Source organism: Thamnophis elegans, chromosome 2, assembly GCF_009769535.1.
Source record: "Thamnophis elegans isolate rThaEle1 chromosome 2, rThaEle1.pri, whole genome shotgun sequence".
NCBI lineage: Eukaryota > Metazoa > Chordata > Lepidosauria > Squamata > Colubridae > Thamnophis > Thamnophis elegans.
In genome coordinates, this window is record NC_045542.1 from 50,669,413 (window position 1) to 50,690,037 (window position 20,625).

The 20,625-nt window shown below is 43.8% G+C and overlaps 1 protein-coding gene across 1 annotated transcript in view; it reads right to left on the bottom strand.

The window, feature by feature from the left end:
• CACNA1G (calcium voltage-gated channel subunit alpha1 G) overlaps positions 1-20,625 on the bottom strand; it is a 484,357-nt gene that overhangs the window by 234,523 nt on the left and 229,209 nt on the right. The window contains exon 3 of the mRNA XM_032212057.1: positions 19,843-19,976. Coding sequence (XP_032067948.1) covers positions 19,843-19,976 — 134 coding nt within the window. The remainder of the gene's footprint in view (positions 1-19,842; positions 19,977-20,625) is intronic.

Below are 20,625 nucleotides of genomic sequence, written 5' to 3' on the forward strand. Positions count from 1 at the left end.
AATCTTGGTGGGAGTGTGTGGAGTGCTGGCTTTGTTTCAGTAAGTGGAATGATTGGTTGTGTGGTTGTATCATGATTGGTAGATTGGTGCTGATTGGTGCTGGCTGTGTGTCTATTGTTGTTTTGTATTCTAACCGCCTGGGTGGTGGGTGGGGTTCGTTTGTTTACTAGGGCTGGTTTCCAGATGTCTGGTAGGTGGGAGGTATCGTCACCTTTATTCATGTTGTGGGTATGTTCCTCTATTTCGATAGCTTCCATAATTATTCTCTTGTTGAAGTGTTCAGTTTTGGAGATTGACCTGGTTCCTTCAAAATTAATTTCATGTCCTGTAGCTTTAAGGTGCTGGAAAAGGTAGGAAGTTTTTTCTTTTTTTCTGACTGCGTTCTTGTGTTCTGCGATGCGTGCATTTATTCTCCTATTAGTTTGTCCAATGTATTTGGCAGGGCAGATTTTGCATGATATTTCATAGACTCCTTGGTTTTCTAGCTGGATCTTGTCTTTGGGGTTTCTTAAGATGTTGGCTATTTTTTGGTCAGTGTTTAAGGCTGTCTTGATATTGTGTTTGTGGAGAGTTTCGCTGATTTTATCTGTAGTACCTTTGATGTAAGGGAGGAGGGCGATGCTGTTGTCCTGTTCTGTGTCTCAGTTCTTGGGGGGAGTCTCCCTTTGGATTAGGTTGGTAATTGTTTTTATTTGGAATCTGTTGGAGATTAATACGTTTGTGAGAGTGTGTAATTCAGTTTTCAGGTAGCCTTTGTCGGCTAGGCGTTTGGTTCTGGAGATGAGGGTCTTGGCTACAGAGTTGATCTGTAGTTTGTGATGATGGGTGAGAGGGGTGATCCCATGGGTGCTCCTTCTATCTGGATAAAGTATGTGTTGGTTAGGAAGTGGTTGGTCAGGTCCAGGATGTGTTTAGGGGGGTTGTGTTTGTTCTGGATAGCTGTCAAGGCTTCTTTTATAGGCACTTGGGTGAAGAGAGATATGACATCGAAACTCACGAGTAAGTCGCTGGGTTATAGGTTTTGTTTCTTTATTGTTTCTATGAAGTGGAGTGAGTTTTGTATGTGTGAGGTGATGGATTCTGCGTAGGGTTGGAGTTGTTTGGTGAGGAATTTGGCAAGATTCTGTAGAGGTGAGCCTATGGAGCTGACTATGGGTCTGAGTGGTGTTCCTTCTCTGTGTATCTTGGGGAAGCCATAGAGGTTGGGGCATCTTCCTGAAGATGGCGAGTGAGACCTCGTTGAAACATTGCCAAGACAATCTCAATCTTACATGGGAAAAGACCTGAATACAACAAGACCAGCATACCTACACCTGTCAAAATCTACAAAAACAAATGTATGTATGTATGTATGTATGTATGTATGTATGTATGTATGTATGTCTTTTCCTATGTAAGATTGAGATTGTTTTGGCAATGTTTCGGCGAGGTCCCACTCGCCATCTTCAGGCTGGTGTTTTCGGCTTCGTGGTCGGATTTATAGAGAGACGGCAGCTCTGACCACACTTTACTCGCACAAGCCGAAAACACCAGCCTGAAGATGGCGAGTGGGACCTCGCCAAAATGTTGCCAAAACAATCTCAATCTTACATGGGAAAAGACCCGAATACAACAAGACCAGACTTTAGCTCCAAGCACAGGTAGCCTATCAGCATGTGTTTTATATCCCACCTATCCAGCTCTATACTGACTGGCAGAGGCTGCTCGGGGGCTCATACAAGGCTGTTTTGCAGCTCAATTCTGAATCCAGGAGAACACTTAGTTATGCTAGGCTGTGATGTACCCTTCTAGAATTAATATGTGCTTCAGATTTTCTCTTCTATAAACAATCTTTATATCAAAGGTGGGTTGCTACCAGCATCATTGCTGGTTCAGTGCAAATTTTTTTTTGGTGTACGTGCGCATTTACATCAAAATGTTAGAAAAGTGAGGGTGGAATTACATTTATGCAATGGAAATTTTCTGCGATGTGCAGAACCAAAAATCAAGATGGTGCCACTGACAATAGAACTGGTTTGGGGCCGTGGGCAGCCGAGTTACTACCTATTCGGCCGAACCGGTCCAAACCGGTAGGAATTCCACCTCTGCTTTATATATATTAGGAATCAATGTTACATTGAACAATCCTCTACACAACTTAAAGGATAAAATCATTTGAACACCGTATTTTAAAACTAATTATATACATCTCCGAAGACAAATGAAATTCCATAATCTCCTACTGCTTCACCTCACTGTTCTAGTGAACAGCAGGTATGAGATAAAATGCAACCGTGACTCTACTGTTATTCAGGCACACACCGTTAGACATTAGAAGCACAGGATAGGATTGAAAAGCAGAAAACAAAGGACATCAATCTCTGCACAATTGCTCCTTTTCCTGAAGCATCCAGTATTAACCAGTCTTTTACTGAAGCTTCTAATGTTAACTAGCACTAAGGTCGGGAGTCATGTGGACTGCTGAATTGATGATTCACAGCTAAATGAACAGACACCACAAAATCACCTGTCACAATTAATAGCTCCATATTAAGAATCAGTATGGATAACACGAACAGATTAGTAATGCATCAGTTACATTTGGGCCCACACTCGTCTGAGAAACTGAGTTACAATTGTTATACATACAGGAAATATATACAGCTTTCCAGTATGCTTGTTTGCTCACTTTTTTTTCTCAGTTGTTGCACACCTCATCAAACAGTTGGCTGCCTCAAACTCACTGACTTGTACTGAAGAACAGAGTTCCATATTGGAAAAATGAATGCACTTATGCAATTTGCATGCAAAGTTGGTGCAACTCCCATTGCACTCTTGATAAGTGGTATGCATTGATCATAAATATTTGTACATACAATTAACCAGCCACAAGACACATGAAGCATGGTGCACCAAAAACTTTATTACCTGATTCCAGCATTCCATAATTCCTTATTTTCAATCGAGCCGAGGTGGCGCAGTGGTTAAATGCAGCACTGCAGGCTACTTCAGCTGACTGCAGTTCAGCAGTTCGGCTGTTCAAATCTCACCGGCTCAGGGTTGACTCATCCTTCCATCTTTCCGAGGTGGGTAAAATGAGGACCCGGATTGTTGTTGGGGGCAATATGCTGACTCTGTAAACTGCTTAGAGAGGGCTGAAAGCCCTATGAAGCGGTATATAAGTCTAACTGCTATTGCTATTGCTATTTTGGCTAATACGTTTAAATCTCCCCGTTACTAGATCACCAATCACTGAAAAGAGTGAGTGATGAGCAAAGAGAGGAAAAGGAAGAGATGAAACAGATAACATGGACAAGGAGGTGCAGGGAGAAGGTCAGAAATATTGCTATTGCTTTTGGGGCATGGCAAATGAGATAGTGATGGTTGCTTAACTACAGATGTTCTTGGAGACTGTCATCATAGAATCATACAGTTGAGGAGTTGGAAGGGACTACAAAAATAATCTTATTAAATCTTCAATAATGTCCAGGAAAACCCATTTAACCATTCTCAAGAGGTGGTTGTCCAGTCCTTTCTTGAAAAAAACTCCCAAGTTAGAGAACTTACAGTGCCAAGGGAAAGACTGTTCCATTGCTGTACAAATCTTATAATTAGGTCCCCAAAGGTGCTTTTTCAAGAGGCAACTGGACTTTCTCGTTTTTCTCTGAAGACGTTTCGCTTCTTCAGCTCTTCTTGGATAAAAAATGAAAGGTCTCCAAAGAAAAACCAGAAAGTCCAGTTGCCTCTTGAAAAAGCACCTTGGGGACAACTATGACCTGGATCACTGAGAATCTCCATAGACTCTTACAATTAGGATTTTTTCTTTATTTTAAAATACAATGTACCAGTAGGGAGCTGAAACTTATAGCCATTATTTCTAAATATATTTAATCAATGTATTGACCATCTCAATTAGCAAAGCAACAAAAATAAAATAATTAAAAACAAACAACCACCACCACCCCCGATCCAACAGTAAGAAAGAAATTAGCTAAATATGCTCGTACCGTACATTCCAGTCTAGTTACTGGGTGAGCCTTGGTCACCATGATGGATTACCTTAATGAGGCTAGAAAGAATGTGAGTCTGGTACTCTTACTTGATCTCTCAGCAATTTTTAATACTGTTGACTGTGGCTTCCTTTGAACTGGATTTGTTATTGGAGGCCCTATTACGTGATTTCATTATTTTTGGTAAGGTAGAGTCTAAAGAATAGCATTCGGTTAGTTCCCTGACAATCTTGCACAACTCAATGTACCATCTGGTCTACAATGCGGTGTTAAGCTGTTGGGTCTGTTTATTATGGAATTTAAAAAGAACTTTCATCAGTACAAAAAGTACTTGGGTTATGACAGCAATTATGACCACCAAGCAATGTGGTCTTAAAGCATGACATCAATTAACTGCATAACTTAGTGATGGCAATCTCAGTGGTCTCTGTGGCCAATATTAAGTGAGGATCACAGGTCATTAAGCAAGGACCTCATGTGACTGGGACTGCAACTTCTTGCATGCTCCCAACAAGCAGTCAATGAACACAGATCATGAATGTGTTTTATAAAAATCACTCAGACAGATTGGCCTCCCACTTCCAATTCACCTGGCAATAAAAGAGGGGGAAGGGGAAATACATTGGCACTTGCAAGACCTTATTATTATTCTAAGAAAAATAGTTTTAGATCTACATAATGTCTGCTCTTAGTATAATCTGCCTTATAGGGTTGATACGATTATCAGCTTTGACTGGTATGTTAACTGCAGGCAGGAATACCTCTGCCACAATGATTCATTTAAATATTGTTCTACAGAGCACTACACAAATTAAGATTATTCCAATCATATTAGCCTCCCAAGCACCAATGTTCTTTGCGAAATATCCTGCTCCATCTTTTTGTCTCAAAGAGGTCAAAGCTGTCCTGCCCATCTCATTTCCTCTCCAGGGTCCAAAGGCTCTCCAAAGTCTTCTGTTTACACTGGACTTGCCCAGGCATTAACTCCCTTTAATATCCACCTTTTTAAAGGACTGCTTTTAATTGTTTTTCATTGGACTTGTGAAATACTATGACATTCTTTCCAATGAGAAATGGTATAAAAAGACTTCAAATAAATACATGTGATTTGTCACAAAAATGAATAAGTCCAAAGCTCATGGAAAGTGCACCCATTTGTACCACGTTGTTCTTATTTTGAAAGGCTACACCTGATCAATAAGTTTAGGTCATAATTGGGATTCAGCATACATCTTCATCAAAAGGAAGGAAAGAAATTGGCCCTTTTTAGGATGCCTTGACTGCAGATTTTCAGCTATCATCATGCTAACAGAATGTAACAAAACTGAATAAAATGTTGGGGGAGGTTCTAGGTTCTAGGGCCACAGATTGCCCACGAGGTTCTAGAGCTACAGATCACCCATGTTTACTTTAAAAAGTTTGCCTTACTTTTTTTTAAAGAGTAAATTGGTATGGAACTAGAGATTGCAACTAATGTTATGAATGGTTTGCTGAGAACCTTCTTCATCCTGGGTTCAGAGAGGTTTGAAATGGTCATAGCAATCACAACATGACTGACAGTTTTATTCATTTATGCAAACTATCGTTGGATTTCTTTTTGATGCAACAGAACCAGCTGTTCTTCAAATCTATTTTTTTGGACACATTTTCTTCATTAATATGTCTGCCAAATAACTCCTCTGCATATTTGTGTGTGAGCTTGTGCATGTGTAACAAGGTATAACATAAACACTCAGATTACTGGGTGATAATTATATGACTCCTCTAGGATATACTGAAGATTGCTTTGCCCAGATAATAGTGGGCAAATTATTTTTAAAGTATCTTGTTCAATTTGCATGATTTTCAATGTGATCGCCAGTAAGCTGCTACCCAGAATGTAGTTGGAAAGGAACTACTGCTTTGTTCCTTCATTCAATAACTTACCCAGAACATATCCTTTCTTCTACAACTATGTGTATCTGTGAGTGGGTCTTTTTTCATGAGAAGGCATAAAATCAGTATTGCTTGCAGAAGCAATGTTTAACATTGCAGACAGCCATTTCATCAGAATGTATCACAACTCTATCAAAATTAAGATGAAGCTTTCTTTCCTTAATTCTTGCATTCTGTGACAAGCATATTTGTCCTACATATCTCAGCTTCTTATGTGTTGAAATGCTTCAATTACCTTTGGGTGACAAAGTATGCTGCCAAATCCCTGGTTAACCTTCAATGACCCTTTCAATATTAATTTTCAAGAATGACCATTGAAATAATGACCAATAATTACATGAGTCATTGAAACACCTCATTTCTATGTCCAGCCCTGTTCTAGGCAGAGCTGCAGTTTTAGAAATATGTGTTAACATGCTAATGTTCCTTTTCAACTCCAATAAGCTCAACTGTTAAGTGGGAGAACAAATGTAAAAAAATACTTGGGGAACAGTGTTAAGGCATGGATCATATAACCACAGTGAATCATGAGCTTCCTCAAAATTTAGCAGGGCAAAATGTAAAGGTAAGGCCTTGTCCAGGAGATTTGTGTTGAAGGAACCAGAAGTCCTTTATAAGGATAAACAGAACATCATAATAGTTTAAAAGGACTGCCCTAACCCTACACCAGCCGTACTAGAGGCCAATGTTAAAACAATTTACTACTGCATTAAATATTCTTGTTTCAAAATGATAGAGATGATAGATAGGTAAGTAAGTAGGTGGGTGGGTGGGTGGGTGGGTGGATGATAGATAGATAGATAGATAGATAGATAGATAGATAGATAGACAGACAGACAGACAGACAGACAGACAGACAGACAGACAGACAGATAGAGACAGACAGATAATGATAGATAATGATTGATAGATGATAGATAGGTAGGTAGGTAGGTAGGTAGGTAGGTAGGTAGGTAGGTAGGTAGGAACAGACAAAAGTTATTTTTTCCAACAACTTTCAGCTTTCCCTGTAGAAAGGAAAGCTATATAAAGTAATGAAGGAAAAAAAGGGACATATATTCCTCAGCAATGAAAGTTCAACGAAAGTCGATGAGCTTGGGGAGCAGGAGAGGGGAAAAAGATATTTAATTTCATATTGAAAATGTTAATCTTTGCTAGCTGGGTTGCTTTAGATTGGGTCCCAAGGCGAATAGGGCAGACCATCAGTGAGAGAGAAATGGTTCAGAACAAATGATGACGTGGCTTTTATCCTGAATTTTCTGGTTAAATTCCAAAGTAGTGGGACTTTTAAAAGGGAGAGACTGCCCATGTGCTCAAAGGCATGAAGAATCATTACTTATTGTTATGTAACTAGCATAACATTGCTTAGGGCAATATTATACCGTTCCATCAAGATAATTCACATTACATTTTTCGAACAATCTAAGGAGGCTCTGCTTCTCCCAGCATGTTCCTCCTTCTCCAGTGTTGAAGTAGCCCTGTCTCTCAAAGATTCGGCCTGGCCCTTTCAAAGCACCATCTAAAGCACATCAGGATAGTAGAAATATATTCTCTGCTGGCACACACATGCTTCAAAAGACATGACCATTATGATCCACCATGCAACACGTTGTGAGAGCAAATCTGTTAAATACTCCATCAATATTTCATCATATATGTAATTTCAAACAGCCCAGCCTTCCATAATATCTTGCCTGAGGCAAGCAACCATTTTAGAATTTCAGCCAGCAGGATAGTTCAGGTGCTGGATTAGCAGCAGGGAGAACTAAATTTAGCCTGTTTTCAGTTACGGAAGCTTACAGATTGACTTTGGGCCACTCCAGAGATGGAATTCAACAGGTTCTGACCAATTCTGGAGAACCGCTAGTGGAAATTTTGAGTAGTTCGCCCCCATCTATTCTCTGCTTCCCAAGTCCCAGCTGATTGGGAGGGAAAGGGGATTTTGCAGTATCCTTCCCCTGGAGTGGGGAGGGAATCGAGATTTTACAGTATCCTTCCCCTGCCATGCCCACCAAGCCACGCTCACAAAACCAGGAGTAAAAAAGTGTTGAATCCCACCACTGGGCCACTCACATTCTCTTAGGCCAATTTACCTCATTAATGTTATATAATTTCCCCCCTTGTTATATGGGGGAAATACTGAAAGGAGTAGTGGTATCCTCATTGTCTTGAGTTCCTAGAGGAAAATGGGGATAAATGAATAAATATTTGGAATGTTGAAGATGTCTACTGGGTCTTAAAATGATTGCCACGGTGAGGCATAGCCCATCACAAAAATCACATGGACCACCCTGAAAAAGCTTCTGGCAATACAGAATCTTCTCTACCATCTCCAAGCTCACATTCCTAAGAGTTTATTTTTTCCCCTTTTAAATTAAAGTTAGGTAGGGGAAGGAGCTAAATGGCACTAAGGGAAAGGTCTGCATTTTATTTTTGCTGTATTATATTTGTTGTTTTAATTGGTTCTGCAGAGTGCTTTACTTTCTGGTTTTATTGTACGCCACCCAGAATGGCTTTGTCTGAGATGGGTGGCCATAGAAATTGGACAAATAAAAATAAATAGCAATAGCACTTAGACTTATATACAGCTTCATAGTGCTTTTACAGCCCTCTCTAAGCAGTTTACAAAGTCAGCATATTGCCCCCAACAATTTGGGTCCTCATTTTACTGAACTCGGAAGGATGGGAGGCTGAGTCAATCTTGAGCCGGTGAGATTTGAACTGCCAAACTGCAGTTAGCAGTCAACTGAAGTAGTCTGCAGTACTGCACTGCGCCACCTTGGCTCTTATAATAAATAAACAGGTCTGCCACTGTATTAAAAAAATACATTGCCTATCTATGATACAACTCTGCTTAGATAATTTTATTTTGCACAAAACAAAAGTAGAATGAATGAGTGTGAACTCCAGACTAATTATCCTTAACGTGTCTTTGTTTTAATAATGGAGCAGGGAGAATTGCTTCTAATTGCTTCTAGGAGCCGAGGTGGCGCAGTGGTTAGGGTGCAGTACTGCAGGCCACTTCAGCTGACTGTTGTCTGCAGTTCAGCGGTTCAAATCTCACCGGCTCAAGGTTGACTCAGCCTTCCATCCTTCCGAGGTGGGTGAAATGAGGACCCAGACTGTGGGGGCAATTTGCTGACTCAATTTGCTAAAAATCTGTAAACTGCTTAGAGAGGGCTGAAAGCCCTATGAAGTGGTATATAAGTCTAATTAATAAATAAATTAATTAATTAATAGTCCTTCAAACGTATATATGCAGAAAAGAGAAATAGTTCCAAACAGAATCAATATGAAGCAGAAGGAAGCAAAGAAAAAAAAGTCTCTAACTTCTGGAGAAAGCCACTTAAGCCAACTTTGAAAGCTTCATTACTTTTTCCCTTGCTCTAAATTCCCTCCTGACTTTGTTTTCCAATACTGCTTGTGTATCTAGAGAGCACCATGTTCTTTGTCTCAGGGGTCAGCAACCCATGGCTCAGGAGCTGCATGTGGCTCTTTCAGCCCACTGCTGTGGCTCCCTGTCGCCAGTTGGCTCCACAATTGATAGGGTTAGGGCTTTTGGTTAGGACAGGAGGATGAAAAAGGATGCCGTGCTAGGAGGAGACTCTATTGTGAGAGAACCGGACTTCTGGTCAGCTCCAGAATTAAACAGGGGGCTTTTGGTTAGGGCTTTTGTAGTTCTTTTAGTGTTTAAGGTTGCTGATCCCTGCTCTATCCCAACCAACTGGCTACTCATTGAAATTTTCAACTTATTTAGATTTAGATTTAGATTTAAAGTTTATTTATATGCCGCCCTTTTCCCTGGGGGGACTCAGGGCGGCTTACAACTTAAAAAGGGGGGGGGAGACAAACTTTTAACATATAAGACCAAATACATAATTAAAACACAACATTCATACTATTCTGGCGGGTTGTAGTCTTAACCCCAGGCCTGACAGGATAGCCAGGTTCTGAGGGCTGTGCGGAAGGTCTGGAGGGTGGTGAGGGTACGAATTTCCACGGGGAGATCGTTCCACAGGGTCGGAGCTGCCACCGAGAAGGCTCTCCTCCGCGTAGTTGCCAGTCGACATTGACCGGCAGATGGGACTCGGAGGAGGCCTAACCGGTGAGATCTAATAGGTCGTGTGGAGATAATTGGCAGTAGGCGGTCTCTCAAGTATCCAGATCCACTACCATGGAGGGCTTTATGGGTGGCAAGAAGCACCTTGAAGCGCACCCGGAGATCGACAGGTAGCCAGTGCAGCTCGCGGAGGATAGGTGTTATGTGGGTGAAACGAGGTGCACCCACAATCGCTCGCGCGGCCGCATTCTGGACTAGCTGAAGTTGCCGAATACTCTTCAAGGGCAGCCCCATGTAGAGCACATTGCAGTATTCCAGCCTAGAGGTCACAAGGGCACGAGTGACTGTTGTGAGAGCCTCCCGGTTCAGGTAGGGGCGCAACTGGTGGACCAGGCGAACCTGGGCAAATGCCCCCCTGGTCACAGCTGACAAGTGATGTTCGAAAGTCAGCTGTGGGTCCAGGAGGACTCCCAAGTTGCGGACCCTGTCTGAGGGGTGTAGTGTTTGACCCCCCAGCCTGAGAGATGGAATACTAGCCAAATTGGTGGGAGGGAAACACAACAGCCACTCGGTCTTATCTGGGTTGAGCACGAGTTTGTTAGCCCTCATCCAGTCACTAATAGCTTCAAGTCCCTGGTTCATCACTTCCACCGCTTCATTGAGTTGGCACGGGGCGGACAGATACAACTGAGTATCGTCCGCATACTGGTGGTATTTTATCCCGTGCCGCCGAATGATCTCGCCCAGCGGTTTCATGTAGATGTTGAAAAGTAGGGGGGACAGGACCGAACCCTGCGGCACCCCATATGTTAGGGGCCTAGGGGTCGATCTCTGCCCTCCAACTAACACCGACTGCGACCTGTCCGAGAGGTAAGAGGAGAACCACCGCAAAACAGCGCCTCCCACCCCCACCTCCCGCAGTCGTCGCAGAAGGATACCATGGTCGATGGTATCGAAAGCTGCTGAGAGGTCAAGGAGAACCAGGATGGAGGCGTAGCCTCCGTCCCTGGCTCTCCAGAGGTCATCGGTCAATGCGACCAAAGCGGTTTCTGTGCTGTAGCCAGTCCTGAAGCCAGACTGGAATGGGTCAAGATAGCTAGCTTCCTCCAAGGACCGCTGGAGCTGAAAGGCCACCACCTTCTCAACAACCTTCCCCACAAAGGGGAGGTTGGAGACTGGACGATAATTGTTAAGAACGGCTGGATCCAAAGATGGTTTCTTCAGGAGGGGTCTCACCACCACCGCTTTAAGTGTGGGGGGAAAGACCCCCTCCCGAAGGGAGGCAGTAACAACCGCCTGGATCCAGCCCCGTGTCACCTCCCTGCTGTTAGCAACCAGCCAGGAGGGGCACGGGTCCAGTACACATGTGGAGGCACTCACAGCTCTCATGGCCTTGTCCACGTCCCCAGGGGCAACATCCTGAAACTCAACCCAGGGGTGGTCTACCAGATTATCCCCTTGTGCCTCGGCTGGATCTGCAGAATCGGAGTCCAACTCCGACCGAAACCGAGCAACTTTGTCCGCTAAGAACTGGACGTAGTCCTCAGCCCTACCCTGCAGGGGATCCTCCGTAACCCTCCTATTTAGGAGGGAACGGGTTATCCTAAACAGGGTGGCTGGGCGCGACTCAGCAGAGGCGATCAAGGTGGCAATATAAGCTCTTTTTGCCGTCCTAATTGCCCTGATGTATTCCTTGATGCACGATGTTAGAAGTGCTTGGCTCGATTCGGATTTGTTGGACCTCCATAGGTGCTCTAGGCGTCTCTTCCGGCGCTTCCTCTCCCGGAGTTCCTCGGTAAACCAAGGAGGCCTCCTGGATCCACTGCCTCGGAGCGGCCGTAGTGGCGCAATCCGGTCAAGAGACTCCGACGCTGCCGAGTTCCAGGCAGCAACCAGGGTCTCCACCGGACTGTGGGCAAGAGTATCAGGAATAACCCCAAGCTCCGTCTGGAACCTCAAAGGGTCCATAAGTCGCCTGGGGCGGAACCACCTGGTCGGTTCCTCCTCCCTACAGTGGAGGTTTGGTCTCCGAAAGTCAAGCCTCAGTAGGCAGTGGTCTGACCACGACAGGGGTATGATCTCACTACCCCTCAGACCAAGATCACAAGTCCACTGCTCCGAGAGGAATACGAGGTCGAGCGTGTGACCCGCTGAGTGGGTTGGGCCCCGAATTACCTGGGTCAATCCCATGGCTGTCATGGAAGCCATGAACTCCTGCGCTCCATCAGAGTGTTCACCGAGCGAAGGCAAATTGAAATCCCCCAGAACCATAAGCCTGGGGAACTCAACTGCCAGCTCGGCTACCGACTCGAGGAGCGAGGGGAGGGCTGCTGCAATGCTGTTGGGAGGCAGGTACGTTAACAGCAAACCCACTTGACCCTTGAGGTCCAACTTCACCAGCAGGGACTCACACCCGACAAGCTCCGGAGCAGGGATCCTACGAGGTACTAGAGACTCTCGGATAACAATAGCCACACCTCCACCCCTTCCCTGGGCTCTCGGCTGATGGAGCACCTGAAATCCTTCTGGGCACATCTCTACGAGGGGGACTCCTCCCTCCGGGCCCAGCCAGGTTTCAGTAATACATGCCAGGTCTGCCCTCTCGTCTAAAATTAAGTCCCGGACGAGGGGAGCCTTGTGAATTACAGACCTGGCATTTAGCGACAACTGCTAGTAAGCTAGTGGCTAGTAAGTGGCATATACTTTCCTACTGCAAGTTAAATTCTCTCTGCTGTGTAAACCAAGGATCAGCTCATGGAAGATCTTCTCCAGACTGGTCTCTGAAAGGCATGTTTGGAAGGGAGTTTCAACACATCTGAATAGGCCCCCAAAGCCTGGCATGAACAAAGTGCTGCAGATGTTATTAGACTGTGCTAAATTGGCCAAGCAAAAGCCTAGGAGGGAAGCCTCGGCTAGGTTTCAATTCAGCAAGCTTCACACATGTTCAGAATTACATGCTGTCTTCTTTGCACGCGACTCTTAGAATGTGCTGGTGAGAAAAGGGGCAAGGCAGCCTAGATAGCAGAAAGGAATCAGGAGGCACAAAATGATGCTCTACGTTCCCCAGAGTTCCCCATGGGTAATGCAGGATTGTTCAACTGGATTCTCATAGTTGCCATGATGTAATAACCGAGCCTTTGGGGGTAATGTGAGACTGAATTGATAGTTCTCTGGCACATATTTGATTTGTATCCAATAGCTGAAATACAGAATCGTCTCTGAATGATTACCATTTAATTGAATTTGGGCTCAGCAGAAGTAGATTCTTTCCCAAATTCTGATCAATGTTTGCCGTGCTAAACAAACAATTTAAAAGAGATGTTAAAATGCACTTTCATTTGTTGCTGGATATTCTGGGCATCTCTTAGCCAACTGTAATGGTATGTGATAATGACCTTGGGAGACAGGAGGAAGAGATACAGGGTAGACAATCATTGTATCAAAGGTAACTGAGCTCACCAAAGGAAAGGGGGTTTGGGAAGTGTTTCAGAATGACCCCCCCCCCTAGTTTTCTGGAGAGTAACATGAGAAATACTTGTAGTCTTTCAAGATTCTGTTAATCTAACCATATAATACAGTTAGTACTCATAGTTTTGCTTCTTGTCTGACTATCTCAAAGAGCTAATACAACTGTATTTCTCCAAAAATAAGACAGGGTATTGTTTTCTTTTGACCCCTGAAATAAGTGCTTGGCCTTATTTTCGGGGAGGTCTTATTACTTTTGAGGTACAAGAGGCAGCGAGCGTGCTCACCTCATGGCTGCTGCTGTGTTGCAATATTTTGGGGAGGGCTTATTTTAGTGCATGTGCTCAAAAGCCCAATTGGGCTTATTATCCAGGGAGGTCTTATTTTCAGGGAAACAGTGTAGATGAAGATGTGATTTTTTTTTCGAGATGAAGAGGGAGGGTGGGAAGGGAGGAGGGAGGGAGAGTGAGAAATCATTATCTATGCTAGTGTTTCTCAACCTGGATGATTTTATGATGTTTGGACTTCAACTCCCAGAATTCCTCAGCCAGCTGGCTGGAGATTCTAGGCTTTTGAAATCCACACATCTTAAAGTTAGCAACTGTGAAAAACATTGCTCTAGAATGAGACAGATGGAGTTAGTTGGAGTAACTCCCTCTCTTGAAAAACAGGGAGGAGACAAGAATATGGCTGTCCTTGATCTGGTGTCCATCTGAAGACGTGAATTTCACTTTGCAGAGCAGTCAACTCTGTAATTTAGGACTGACAGTTCATCACATTAGGATCATATTTTTCAAAAGTACTAATAAATTCCCTCTTCACAAACTCATACATAAACAAATGTAAGATGTATTTAGGGACGGGTTTATTCTTATACTTCTACTTTGACAATCAGCTGTATGCAGGAGTGGGATTCAAAAAAAATTACTACTGGTTCTGTGGGCGTGGGGGGGCGTGACTTGGTGGGTGTGGCAAAGAAAGGATACTGCAAAATCCCCATTTCCCCATTTCCTCCCGATCAGCTGGGACTGGGGAGGCAGAGAATAGATGGGGGCAGGCCAGTGAGAGGTGATATTTACTGGTTCTCTGAACTACTCAAAATGTCCACTACAGGTTCTCCAGAATTGGTCAGAACCTGATGAACACCACCTCTGGCTGTATGGGAAGTCAATTATTATGGTGTCAAATTCACATTTTGTTCCTGTAAGGATTTAATAAAATGTGAATTACACACTAATGCAAGAAGACTCACAGGCCTTAAACTTAGACTTGGCCATTCTGTGATTTATGGCAATATCCAGAGTCCTTAGGAAGAGTAGAGAAGTAGAGAAAGTAAGATCCGACTATCTGCAGTCACTAACAGCCCTTGGGCAGCTAAGAAGACTGTCCTGGGTTCAAAATCCACATTTACCTAAATCTGAAACTTTGTTTGTTTAACTGAGTCATATAGCAAAACTCTGAGAAGCAGGCTTCAGATCCCAAAGAGGCATCCTCAAACAGGTCTCAGAATTCACCACTGCTACCAGCATCACTGCTGGATCACCTTCTCTGATACTCCACTGATGAAACCTGCATGACTATAATTATTTATATAACCTCAAAGTTAAAGTATGATTATTCCTTGACCTTGATGTAGTCCCGTTCTTAGCAAATCCTGTCAAAAGTTCGGTGTAGCTAGTAAAAATATTAGAGATTGAATTGCCTGCCAAGGGCTTCCTCAAATTGGCAGCCAATGCAGATTTTTATATCATACCCCACTCTTCTCCAACCTGGTAGCCTCCAGGTTATGGAGACAGCAAGTCCCAGAATCCCAGCTGTATTTCTGCCAGGCTGGCTATAGCTTCAATACTTCTGGACAGCATCAAGTTAGAGAAAGCTTCCAGATGTTGAAGAGCTGGAATAATGAAGCTGGCTAAGCAACTACTAGACCTTATACACTACAATGGATTATAAGTTTGAGCAGAGACTTCTTCGCACCCAGCCCCACACATGACTCTATGTGGCTGTAAGCAAGTCTCATTTGACTGAATCTTCCTTCCTAAAGGAAAGATGTGCAACTCTGGGGTCAGAGCTGATCTGTTTGAAGACAAGCTGGGCATTTTTAAAAGTGACAAAACATTTAATTTATACGAAACCGACATTTTCTTTCAATTAAAACAATTTGCAGCTAATTACTGCACCCCCAGGCATTTTACAATTCTTTTTTTTTCCTGCCACATGAAACACAACTGGGATTGAGGGGATTGGGAACACCACCTCAGGAATCCTTGAAACCATGATGTTGTGCCTCCTACACATGTGTGCACTGCTATGAACTCTATAGCTTAAATTAAAGAAAGGTTAATTGCTGCTGCTGCTACAGAAGGAGGAGGAGAAGGAGGAGGAAGAGAACAACAACAACAACGGAAGGAGGAGGAGGAGGAGGAGGAGGAGGAGGAGGAGGAGGAGGAGGAGGATCTTACAAGAACCTATGATCCAGGAGTGGGCTTCAAAAGTTTTAGCAAGAGGTTCTCTGCCTAGTTGCTTGTTGGCCATGGCCATGGTGGCCGTGGCCTAGTCGGCCTCCTGCACTATGGGGGGGGGGCATTTTTGCCCTCCCTGGGCTCCAGAGGCTTTCCTTGAGACTCCGGGAGGATGAAAATGGCCTCCCCAGGCTTCCGAGGCCCTCTGGGGGCTGGAAACAAGCCCGTTTCTGGCCTTCCTGAACTTCCGGTAGGTTTGTTTTTTGCCCTCCCTGAGCCTCCTGCACTTACCTGCATCCAAAATGGGCTGTGTAGGGACTCCTGGCAGTCCAGGGAGGAGTGGGTGGAACCAGCCAGGAGTGAGATTTGGGGGCTCTCCAAACTGCACAGAATCTTAGCTAGAGGTTCTCCCGAACCCCCAGGAGCCCACCCCTGCTATCACCCCTCTAAAAAATTGCTTCTACCAGTATGATGAGCTTTTGCTGCTGACTTCCTAACCCGAAAAATGTGGCCATTGCGGTTTCTTTCTCAAACCCTTTAGTCCATTTCAGGAAATTCCAGTTAATTATACACAAAAGGGTGTGTGTGGGAGTAGGGGCAGAAGTTTAAGAGAGTCGAGGCATTCTTCGTCATTAGGAAGGTGGAGAGAGAGAGAGAAAGAGAGAGAGAGAGAGAGAGGGAGAGAGAGAGCCTCCGAGCCCTTTATGTGTCAAGGAAATTTAACCCTCTTTGGCTGAAGGCCAGGAACTTTTCATGTGGATTGGAAACCTCAGCCAGGAGATTCTCGGGTGCTAGAAAGAACCTTTAATTTAAACCAGGTGCCTCTGGAAGGGAAAAAAAAACCCACTTCATGAAAGGCAAAAACTTGGTCGCGTTCCCTCAAAACAAAAGGGCAATCACGGACATTTTGACTGAAATATCCCCTTTTTGGAATGCAGCCTTCATGCTTTAAACAAACTCGCTGAAACCTCATCCATTTGGACAATCGGCATGAAACTGAGACTACCCATATTTCTGGAGCCGGAGCAAATGCTTGAAGAGGATGCCAGTTATGTCCACCCAAAGTTGCAGAACCCTTACAGTATGGAAAGCAGCACACAGGCTGGCAGGGAACAAAGGAAAGTGGGGTTTGTGGCTGTCAGCCTTCACAGTGGCCTTCCTCTGTTGCTGCTGTCTGCAAAAGTTAACACTGCGAATGCCATGGGAAGCGAGGAGGCCCATGGAAGATGGTAAGGAACACCCATTCGTACTGCCCATTTGCTGGCTGATAGGGGCACAGTGGGGATAGAGGTGTTGGGGACGTCTGTTGCTGCTGTCACATCTTTGCCTACAATCCTTATTCACTTCATCTTCTAGAATGGGCTAATAGAGAATGGCTGCCCAGGGGTGATGCTCCCTACATACAAAGTCCTAGAGATTTAAAGAATGCACAAGGTAGTCTCTGTATATAAAAACGGATTCCTCTGTGAAGGGTCTGAGCTTGGTTATTTTCTTGCAGATATTTCATTACCCAAACTAAGTAACATCACCAGAACTGCACAGTACAGTAAGGAAACTTCTGCAAGAAAACAACCAAGCTCAGACAGCACCAAGGACCCCTGCCCCATTTTAACCCTGAGTTACAAATATTATCTTTCACTGGCATCGTTCTGTATTTTAATGAGGTTGGCTCCATGTGATCTCCTGCAGAAAATTCAAGGTTAACTCTAGGCTAGGGCGCCCTGGAGCCACATGTGGCTCTTTCATCCCTCTGCTGTGGCTCTTTGTCACTGGTCAACTCCACAATTGATAGGGCTTTTGGTTAGGACAGGTAGAGGAAAAAGGACGCCGGTTTAGGAGGAGACTCTATGGTGGGGGAACCAGACATCCAGTCGGCTTCAGAACTGAATGTGGGAGCTTCTGATTAGGACCTTTGTGACTCTTTGAGTGTTTAAGGTTGCCGATCCTTGCTCTAGGCCATTAGAAACATTATACAGATCTCTGGTCTGTCCTTTACAGCATAATTGTATCCTGTAACATATAGCATCCTTTGACCGGCAGCAAGATTGGGGGAATCTCCCTTCCATTGCTACTTGGAAAGACATCTGGAGCTTTATGTTGGTAAATCAAGTCCTCAGTCATCAAATAATGTCCTTTCACAAGTAAACATCATGGAGCACAAATCATTGGAAAATCCTCTACCATAACTAAAAGGAACAGTAATGATGTATTGCAACTGATTAGATCAGTGGCCCCCCAACCTTTTGGGCTTCAGGGAGAGAGTTTTTTCTGTGGACCAAAGGGGATGTGGTTTCACATGCCACCAATGGGGAATCGCTTGTTTGGGCAGACTAGTTGCTGGAACAGGGGTGGGGAGCCTTGAATTAGATTAGAATTTTAAAAAATCCTGTCCTAGGAAGACTGCCCATCCCCAGTGCCAGGCATACAAAAAAAAAAAAAAAAAGATCCACCAGGACTCCTTCTCTGTTCCCCATTCTGAGTAGTGAGGCCAAAACTCTAGTCTCTCCCCACCACCACCATTTGGAGGGTTTGGACATTTTGAGGGGTAACACTACTTAAATGCTGCTTAAAGCCTCCCCTTCATTCCTTGTCAGAATGGTCTGGTCCAGGGGTGGGATTCTATCCGGTTCAGACTGGTTGGGTGTGAATCGGTAGCTTCAACAATCAGCTGGGAGTGAAGTGGTTCGCTCCAATGATCAGGTGGGCCCGCCTGCCCGACCCTGAGCTTTACTAACCTATATCTTCTCAGCTAATACGCACGGCAGAGTGGCACCTCGGTTGTGTTACTCCTTAGCAGTAACATGGAAGTTAAGTTTCCTTAAAACTATGCATGCATGCAGTGTGAGAAGTGCACAATCACCACCAGCAGGATCCCACCACTGGTGTGGTCCATCCACTTTGGAAGGCAGCTCCAAATATGGCACACAAAGTCTGCCCCTGAGCTAGCAAACATGGACTCATGCCTGATCCTTTTACTTTTAAACAAGTGGGGCTAAACTGGACACCCAGTTCTTCTGACTCTCTCTGTTTCCTAATACATCCGCCTCTGCAGTTTTCCAAGGATGTTTTTAATATTTTTATTTTATCATAGATATGTGGGTCATTACAGGAGGAACAGAACATGTGCCGTACATAAAAACACTATCTTTTCATTAATAATCTTTGCAGGTTAAAAACTACTTCTGGAGAAGGATATGAGTAGAGCATAGAAGGAAACGATCTGATGCAAAATTAGAGCTTTCCTAATTTCCCCAACAATGCCCTCATCTTCCATCTTCCACCTCCCCATGTCCTTTCAGCAACTCCTGAGCTTTTTACATTAAAAGGAGAGGAGAATGACTCCGAGGCCACTTGTGCAGGAGACCCTGAAAATTCCAACTTTGCACACCAGAAATAACAGAACACAGAAACTCTTGGCTGGGATTTATAAAACACTCCATAAATCTCCAATGAGATTATTTATAGTGTCTTTAATGTCTTTCAGTAGCTGAAAGAAAGTACTCCAAATGCCGGGGAAATGTTCGCTGAAATCTATCATGTAATTCTGAATGAGGCAAAATAAATAATAGGCCTCTGTTGCATTTTTTTGCTCTTTGTATGTATGGCATAATTGGCGTGCATGAGGATTGCAGTGCTGAGAATTTTCAGCCAAGGCTGCCATTGGTTGCACTCTGGGAATTGCAGTTCCCAACACATCTGGAGGGGCCTTGGGAGAGAAAGGTTGCCAGAATAAAGGTAGAAACATTAAAAAGTAGAGCTAAGCAACTGAAATTCTATACAATTTGCGCTAGGCACAATATTATGCTAAAACTTTCTACATTTGTTCCGTTTAGCTACATGTAATAACTAAGAAATATGAACACGATAATCTATTTCTCAGTTGTTGTCAGCAGAAAATTGCTTTTTGTTTTAGAATTAATTTCTGACTTACCCAGCTAAAACTATAAAAAAATCCAGACGATTCCACGTGTCTCCCAGGTAGCACTTCTTCCCAAAAATCCCCAAGGCAATCATCTTGATTATCATTTCCACCGCAAAGAAGGCAAAGATAAAATCATCAAAGCTCTGGAAGATAAAAAGCAGGATCTGTGACAAAAATCTGAGCTGGTGGCAGTTCATTTTTCAAGAAATCTGACCTGATCTGTTCTAAAGCCATCCTCTATCCCAATCTTATATTCTCCTGAAGACAACTCTTCCCACATTTCTAAGTTTAAAAGAATGATGGGCAAGGAAATTATTTCATCCCCAGATGTGGGACGAAAGTGCACAGCTATATGAGCTGGATGTTTCCTCATCTCTAGTGCCAAAATGAGTAAAGAAAGCCTATTCAAGTTGGCTATGAGTCTCCAACCACAACCAGATTTATTTAGGTAGGAAGCCAAGATCTGAACAAACTAGACTATGAATTACCCTCATGCGACAGATTGTTTGCCCCACTTTGTGTCAAAAACAACTCCCCTACATTTTAACAGTGGGAATCGGTGGTTTTGCTTCCTCTTTAGATCCAAATTTCAGTTCTCAGTGGATCTCCCACGCTGAATAATGTTTGGATTTGAGGTGAATTCCCTATCCCAAATAAATGTTTGGCTCGTGTATTTGAATTCCTGCTAGTTTCTGCAGTAAATTTAGCATTTACTGCTTTCCTTGGATATATGTCATGAAAACTATGCATATGGATAGCTCAAGAATGATAGGTAAGAAATCCATCTTGATT